Raw genomic sequence first — 7,500 nt, 5'->3', positions numbered from 1 at the left:
CTCCTCCTCCTCCTTCTCCTCCTCCTTCTCCTCCTTCTTCTCCTCCTCCTCCTTCTCCTCCTCCTTCTTCTTCTCCTCCTTCTCTTCCTCCTTCTCCTCCTCCTTCTCCTCCTTCTCCTCCTTCTCCTCCTTCTCCTCCTCCTCCTCCTTCTCCTCCTTCTCCTCCTTCTCCTCCTTCTCCTCCTCCTCCTCCTTCTCCTCCTTCTCCTCTTCCTCCTTCTCCTCCTCCTCCTTCTTCTCCTTGTTCTTCTCCTCCTTCTCCTCCTCCTTCTCCTCCTCCTCATTCTTCTCCTCTCCTCCTCCTCCTTCTTCTCCTTCTTCTCCTCCTCCTCCTCCTTCTTCTCCTTCTCCTCCTCCTCCTCCTTCTCCTCCTTCTTCTCCTCCTTCTCCTCCTCCTTCTTCTCATCCTCCTTCTTCTCATCCTCCTTCTCCTCCTCCTTCTCCTCCTTCTTCTCCTCCTCCTCCTTCTTCTCCTCCTTCTTCTCCTCCTCCTCCTTCTTCTTCTCCTTCTCCTCCCCCTTCTTCTTCTTCTTCTCCTTCTTCTCCTCCTCCTTCTTCTTCTCCTCCTCCTCCTCCTCCTCCTTCCTCTCCTCCTCCTCCTTCTTCTACTTCTCCTCCTCCTCCTCCTCCTCCTCCTCGTCGTTCTCCTCCTCCTCCTCGTTCTCCTCCTCATCGTCGTCGTTCTCCTCCTCCTGCTCGTTCTCCTCCTCGTTCTCCTCCCCCTCCTCCTCGTTCTCCTCCTCGTTCTCCTCGTCGTTCTCCTCCTCCTCCTCCTCCTCGTCGTTCTCCTCCTTCTCCTCCTCGTTCTCCTCCTCCTCGTCGTTCTCCTCCTCCTCCTTGTCGTTCTCCTCCTCCTCGTCGTTCTCCAACTCCTCCTCCTCGTCGTTGTCGTTCTCGTTCTCCTCCTCGTCGTTCTCCTCCTCCTTGTCGTTCTCCTCCTCGTTCTCCTCCTCCTCGTTCTCCTCCTCCTCCTCGTTCTCCTCCTCGTCCTTCTCCTCCTCGTTCTCCTCCTCCTCGTTCTCCTCCTCCTCCTCGTCGTTCTCCTCCTCCTCGTCGTTCTCCTCCTCCTCGTTCTCCTCGTTCTCCCTCTCGTCGTTCTCTTCGGCGTCCTCCTCCTCCTCGTCGTCGTTGTCGTCGTCGTCCTCGTCGTCGTCCTCCTCGTCGTTCTCGTCGTCGTTCTCCTCATTGTTGTCGTTCTCCTCCTCGTTCTCCTCCTTCTCCTCGTTCTCCTTCTCCTCGTTCTCCTCCTTCTCCTCGTTCTCCTCGTTCTCCTCCTCCTCCTCCTCCTTCTTCCCCTCCTTCTCCTCCTCCTTCTTCTCCTCCTTCTCCTCCTCCTTCTTCTCCTCCTTCTCCCCCTCCTTCTTCTCCTCCTACTTCTCCCCCTCCTCCTTCTCCTCCTACTTCTCCCCCTCCTCCTTCTCCTCCTCCTCCTTCTCCTCCTCCTTCTTATCCTCCTCCTCCTTCTCCTCCTCCTCCTTCTTCTCCTTCTCCTCCTCCTCCTTCTTCTTCTCCTCCTCCTCCTCCTCCTCCTTCTTCTCCTCCCCCTCCTCCTCCTTCTTCTCCTCCTCCTCCTTCTCCTCCTTCTCCTCCTCCTTCTTCTCCTCCTTCTCCTCCTCCTACTTCTCCTCCTTCTCCCCCTCCTCCTTCTCCTCCTACATCTTCTCCCCCTCCTCCTCCTTCTCCTCCTACTCCTCCCCCTCCTCCTTCTTCTCCTCCTTCTCTTCCTTCTCCTTCTTCTCCTCCTTCTCCTCCTCCTCCTCCTCCTTCTCCTCCTCCTCCTCCTCCTTCTTCTCCTTCTCCTCCCCCTCCTCCCCCTTCTTCTCCTCATCCCCCTTCTCCTCCTCCTCCGCCTCCTCCTTTCTCCTCCTCCTCCTTGTCGTTCTCCTCCTTCTCCTCGTTCTTCCTCTCGTCCTCCTCGTCGTCCTCCTCCTCTTCCTCGTCGTTCTCCCCCTCCTCGTCGTTCTCCTCCTGGTCGTCGTTCTCCTCCTCGTCGTCGTTCTCCTCCTGGTCGTCGTTCTCCTCCTCGTTGTCGTTCTCCTCCTCCTCCTCCTCGTTCTCCTCGTCGTCGTTCTCCTCCTCCTCGTTCTCCTCGTCATTCTCGTCATCGTCCTTCTCTTACTCCTCGTTGTTCTCCTCCTCTTCGTTCTCCTCTTCCTCCTCTTCGTTCTCCTCTTCCTCCTCTTTGTTCTCCTCCTCCTCCTCGTCGTTCTCCTCCTCCTCCTCGTTCTCCTCATCCTCCACGTCGTTCTCCTCCTCCTCGTTCTCCTCCTCCTCGTCATCGTTCTCCTCCTCCTCGCCGTTCTCATCCTCCTCCTCGTCGTTCTCCTCCTCGTCGTTCTCCTCCTCGTCGTTCTCCTCCTCCTCGTTCTCCTCCTCGTCGTTCTCCTCCTTCTCCTCCCCGTTCTCCTCCTCCTCCTCGTTCTCCTCCTCCTCCTCGTTCTCCTCCCCCTCCTCCTCGTTATCCTCCTCGTCATTCTCGTTCTCGTCGTTCTCGTTCTCCTCGTCGTTCTCGTTCTCCTCGTCGTTCTCGTTCTCCTCCCCCTCCTCCTTTTTTTCCTCCTTTTCATTCTCCTCCTTGTCGTTCTCCTCCTCGTCGTTCTCCTCCTCGTCGTTCTCCTCCCCCTCCTCCTCGTTCTCCTCCTCCTCCTCCTCGTTGTTCTCCTCCTCCTCCTCCTCCTCCTCGTTCTCCTCCTCCTCCTCGTCTTTCTCCTCCTCCTCCTCCTCGTCTTTCTCCTCCTCCTCCTCGTCTTTCTCCTCCTCCTCCTCCTCCTCGTCTTTCTCCTCCTCCTCCTCCTCCTCCTCGTCTTTCTCCTCCTCCTCCTCCTCCTCCTCGTCTTTCTCCTCCTCCTCCTCCTCGTCTTTCTCCTCCTCCTCCTCCTCCTCCTCGTCGTTCTCCTCCTCGTTCTCCTCCTCGTCGTTCTCCTCCTCGTTCTCCTCCTCCTCGTTCTCCTCCTCGTTCTCCTCCTCCTCGTCGTTGTCCTCCTCGTCGTTCTCCTCCTCCTCCTCTTCCTCGTTCTCCTCTTCCTCGTTCTCCTCTTCCTCCTTCTCCTCTTCCTCCTCCTCCTCCTCGTTCTCTTCCTCCTTCTCCTCGTCGTTCTCCTCCTCCTCGTCGTTCTCCTCCTCGTCGTTCTCCTCCTGCTCGTTCTCCTCGTCGTTCTCCTCCTCGTTCTCCTCCTCCTGCTCGTTCTCCTCGTCGTTCTCCTCCTCCTCCTCGTTCTCCTCCTCGTTCTCCTCCTGCTCTTTCTCCTCCTCCTCGTTCTTCTCGTCGTTCTCATTCTCCTCCTCCTCGTCGTTCTCGTTCTCCTCGTCGTCGTCCTCGTTCTCCTCGTCGTCGTCCTCGTTCTCCTCCTCCTCCTCCTCCTCGTCGTTCTCCTCCTCCTCGTTGTTCTCCTCCTTGTGGTTCTCCTCCTCGTTCTCCTCCTCCTCCTCATGGTTCTCCTCCTCCTCCTTCTCCTCGTTCTCCCTCTCGTCGTTCTCGTCGTAGTCCTCCTCGTCGTCGTCGTTCTCTTCGTCGTCCTCCTCGTCAATCTCATCGTTGTTCTCCTCCTTCTCGTCGTCGTTCTCCTCCTCCTTCTCCTCGTTCTCCTCCTCGTTCTCCTCCTCATTCTCCTCCTCCTCGTCGTTCACCTCCCCCTCCTCGTCGTTCTCCTCCCCCTCCTCGTCGTTCTCCTCCCCCTCCTCGTCGTTCTCCTCCCCCTCCTCGTCATTCTCCTCGTCGTTCTCCTCCTCCTCCTCGTTCTCCTCCTCCTCGTTCTCCTCGTCATTCTCGTTGTTCTCGTTCTCATCCTCCTCGTCGTTCTCGTTCCCCTCGTTGTTCTCGTTCTCCTCGTCGTTCTCCTCCTCCTCCTTGTCGTTCTCCTCCTTCTCCTCGTTCTCCCTCTCGTCGTCCTCCTCGTCGTCGTTCTTGTCGTTCTCCTCCTCCTCGTTCTCCTCCTCCTCCTCGTTCTCCTCCTCCTCCTCGTTCTCCTCTTGCTCGTTCTCCTCCTCCTCGTTCTCCTCCTCGTTCTCGTCCTGCTCTTTCTCCTCCTCGTCATTCTCCTCCTCCTCGTTCTCCTCCTGCTCGTTCTCCTCGTCGTTCTCGTTCTCCTCCTCGTCGTTCTCGTTCTCCTCCTCGTCGTTGTCGTTCTCCTCCTCGTCGTTCTCCTCCTTCTCCTCCTCGTTCTCCTCCTTCTCCTCCTCGTTCTCCTCCTCCTCGTCGTTCTCCTCCTCCTCGTCGTTCTCCTCCTCCTCGTTCTCCTCCTTCTCCTCCTCGTTCTCCTCCTCCTCGTTCTCCTGCTGCTCCTAGTCGTTCTCCTCCTCTTTCTCCTCGTTCTCCTCATTCTCCTCCTCCTCCTCCTCGTTCTCCTCCTCCTCCTCCTCGTTCTCCTCCTCCTTCTCGTCGTTCTTCTCCTCCTCCTCGTTCTTCTCCTCCTCCTCCTCCTTCTCCTCCTTCTCCTTCTTCTCCTCCTTCTCCTCTTCCTTCTTCTCCTCCTCCTTCTTCTCATCCTCCTTCTCCTCCTCCTCCTCCTCCTCCTCCTTCTCCTCCTTCTTCTCCTCCTCCTCCTCCTCCTCCTTCTTCTCCTCCTCCTTCTTCTCCTCCTCCCCCTTGTCGTTCTCGTTCTCCTCCCCCTTGTCGTTCTCGTTCTCCTCCTCCTCGTCGTCGTTCTCGTTCTCCTCCACGTCGTTCTCCTCCTCCTCCTTGTTCTCCTCCTTCTTGTTCTCCTCCGTCGTTCTCCTCCTCCTGCTCGTCGTTCTCCTCCTCGTCGTTCTCCTCGTCGTTCTCCTCCTCCTCGTCGTTCTCCTCCTCCTCCTCCTCGTTGTCCTCCTCCTTCTCCTCCTTCTCTTCCTTCTCCTCCTCCTTCTTCTCCGCCTTCTCCTTCTCCTCCGCCTTCTCCTTCTTCTCCTCCTTCTCCTCCTCCTCCTCGTCCTCGTTCTCCTCCTCGTCGTTCTCATCCTCCTCCTCGTCGTTCTCCTCCTCGTCGTTCTCCTCCTCCTCCTCCTGGTTCTCCTCCTCCTCCTCGTCGTTCTCCTCCTCGTTGTTCTCCTCCTCCTCCTCCTCGTTCTCCTCCCCCTCCTCGTTCTCCTCGTCGTTCTCGTTCTCCTCGTCGTTCTCGTTCTCCTCGTCGTTCTCGTTCTCCACCTCGTTCTCCTCCCCCTACTCCTCTTTCTCCTCCTTGTCGTTCTCCTCCTTGTCGTTCTCCTCCTCCTCGTTCTCCTCCTCCTCGTTCTCCTCCTCATCGTCGTCGTTCTCCTCCTCCTGCTCGTTCTCCTCCTCGTTCTCCTCCCCCTCCTCCTCGTTCTCCTCCTCGTTCTCCTCGTCGTTCTCTTCCTCCTCCTCCTCGTTCTCCTCCTCCTCCTCCTCGTTCTCCTCCTCCTCCTCCTCGTTCTCCTCCTTCTCCTCCTCGTTCTCCTCCTTCTCCTCCTCGTTCTCCTCCTCCTCGTCGTTCTCCTCCTCCTCCTTCTCGTTCTCCTCCTCCTCGTCGTTCTCCAACTCCTCCTCCTCGTCGTTGTCGTTCTCGTTCTCCTCCTCGTCGTTCTCCTCCTCCTCGTTTTCCTCCTCCTCCTCGTTCTCCTCCTCCTCGTCCTTCTCCTCCTCCTTCTTCTCCTTCTCCTCCTCCTCTTTCTTCTCCTTCTCCTCCTCCTTCTTCTCCTCCTCCTCCTTCTCCTCCTCCTTCTTCTCCTCCTCCTTCTTCTCATCCTCCTTCTTCTCCTCCTCCTCCTTCTTCTTCTCCTCCTCCTCCTCCTCCTCCTCCTTCTCCTCATTCTTCTCCTTCTCCTCCTTCTCCTCCTCCTCCTTCTTCTCCTCCTCCTTCTCCTCCTCCTTCTTCTCCTCCTCCTTCTTCTCCTCCTCCTTCTCCTCCTCCTTCTCCTCCTCCTTCTCCTCCTCCTCCTTCTCCTCCTCCTCCTCCTTCTCCTCCTCCTCCTCCTTCTTCTCCTCCTTCTCTTCCTCCTTCTCCTCCTCCTTCTCCTCCTTCTCCTCCTCCTCCTCCTTCTCCTCCTTCTCCTCCTCCTCCTTCTCCTCCTCCTCCTTCTTCTCCTTCTTCTTCTCCTCCTCCTTCTCCTCCTCCTCCTTCTCCTCCTTCTCCTCCTCCTCATTCTTCTCCTTCTCCTCTCCTCCTCCTCCTTCTTCTCCTTCTTCTCCTCCTCCTTCTCCTCCTCCTCCTCCTCCTCCTCCTCCTTCTTCTCCTCCTTCTCCTCCTCCTTCTTCTCCTTCTCCTCCTCCTTCTTCTTCTCCTTCTCCTCCCCCTGCTTCTTCTCCTTCTCCTCCTCCTTCTTCTCCTCCTTCTTCTCCTCCTCCTCCTTCCTCTCCTCCTCCTCCTTCTTCTACTTCTCCTCCTCCTCCTCCTCGTTCTCCTCCTCCCCCTCGTCGTTCTTCTCCTCCACCTCGTCGTTCTCGTTCTTCTCCTCCCCCTTGTCGTTCTCGTTCTCCTCCTCCCCCTTGTCGTTCTCGTTCTCCTCCTCCTCGTCGTCGTTCTCGTTCTCCTCCACGTCGTTCTCCTCCTCCTCCTTGTTCTCCTCCTTCTCCTTGTTCTCCTCCGTCGTTCTCCTCCTCCTGCTCGTCGTTCTCCTCCTCGTCGTTCTCCTCGTCGTTCTCCTCCTCCTCGTCGTTCTCCTCCTCCTCGTCGTTGTCCTCCTCCTTCTCCTTCTTCTCTTCCTTCTCCTCCTCCTTCTTCTCCTTCTCCTCCGCCTTCTCCTTCTTCTCCTCCTTCTCCTCCTCCTCGTCCTCGTTCTCCTCCTCGTCGTTCTCATCCTCCTCCTCGTCGTTCTCCTCCTCGTCGTTCTCCTCCTCCTCCTCCTGGTTCTCCTCCTCCTCCTCGTCGTTCTCCTCCTCCTCCTCGTTGTTCTCCTCCTCCTCGTTCTCCTCCCCCTCCTCGTTCTCCTCGTCGTTCTCGTTCTCCTCGTCGTTCTCGTTCTCCTCGTCGTTCTCGTTCTCCACCTCGTTCTCCTCCCCCTACTCCTCTTTCTCCTCCTTGTCGTTCTCCTCCTAGTCGTTCTCCTCCTCGTCGTTCTCCTCCTCCTCCTCGTTCTCCTCCTCATCGTCGTCGTTCTCCTCCTCCTGCTCGTTCTCCTCCTCGTTCTCCTCCCCCTCCTCCTCGTTCTCCTCCTCGTTCTCCTCGTCGTTCTCCTCCTCCTCCTCCTCGTTCTCCTCCTCCTCCTCGTCGTTCTCCTCCTTCTCCTCCTCGTTCTCCTCCTCCTCGTCGTTCTCCTCCTCCTCCTTGTCGTTCTCCTCCTCCTCGTCGTTCTCGTTCTCCTCCTCGTCGTTCTCCTCCTCCTCGTCGTTCTCCTCCTCCTCCTCGTTCTCCTCCTCCTCGTCCTTCTCCTCCTCGTTCTCCTCCTCCTCGTTCTCCTCCTCCTCGTGGTTCTCCTCCTCCTCGTCGTTCTCCTCCTCCTCCTTCTCCTCGTTCTCCCTCTCGTCGTTCTCTTCGGCGTCCTCCTCCTCCTCGTCGTCGTTCTCGTCGTCGTTCTCCTCATCGTTGTCGTTCTCCTCCTCCTTCTCCTCGTTCTCCTCCTTCTCCTCGT

At 57.7% G+C, this 7,500-nt stretch overlaps 3 protein-coding genes across 5 annotated transcripts in view; 2 read left to right on the top strand and 1 right to left on the bottom strand.

The window, feature by feature from the left end:
- LOC136613151 (octapeptide-repeat protein T2-like) overlaps nt 1-1,349 on the bottom strand; it is a gene marked incomplete at both ends in the record, with an annotated part of 8,466 nt that extends 7,117 nt beyond the window's left edge. The window contains one exon of the mRNA XM_066594005.1: nt 1,296-1,349. Coding sequence (XP_066450102.1) covers nt 1,296-1,349 — 54 coding nt within the window. The remainder of the gene's footprint in view (nt 1-1,295) is intronic.
- RNF130 (ring finger protein 130) overlaps nt 1-7,500 on the top strand; it is a 516,622-nt gene that overhangs the window by 392,657 nt on the left and 116,465 nt on the right. The window lies entirely within an intron of this gene.
- The window catches only part of LOC136610563 (uncharacterized), a gene marked incomplete at both ends in the record, with an annotated part of 2,637 nt that continues 423 nt past the window's right edge, over nt 5,287-7,500 (top strand). Inside the window, 2 exons of the mRNA XM_066589789.1 lie at nt 5,287-5,419; nt 7,463-7,500. The exon at nt 7,463-7,500 is cut by the window's right edge and continues 423 nt beyond it. Coding sequence (XP_066445886.1) covers nt 5,287-5,419; nt 7,463-7,500 — 171 coding nt within the window. The remainder of the gene's footprint in view (nt 5,420-7,462) is intronic.

The sequence above is a fragment of the Eleutherodactylus coqui genome, chromosome 2, assembly GCF_035609145.1.
Source record: "Eleutherodactylus coqui strain aEleCoq1 chromosome 2, aEleCoq1.hap1, whole genome shotgun sequence".
Lineage (NCBI taxonomy): Eukaryota > Metazoa > Chordata > Amphibia > Anura > Eleutherodactylidae > Eleutherodactylus > Eleutherodactylus coqui.
The sequence above is the reverse complement of the archived record's forward strand: the minus strand, read 5'-3'. Positions and strand labels throughout refer to the sequence as shown.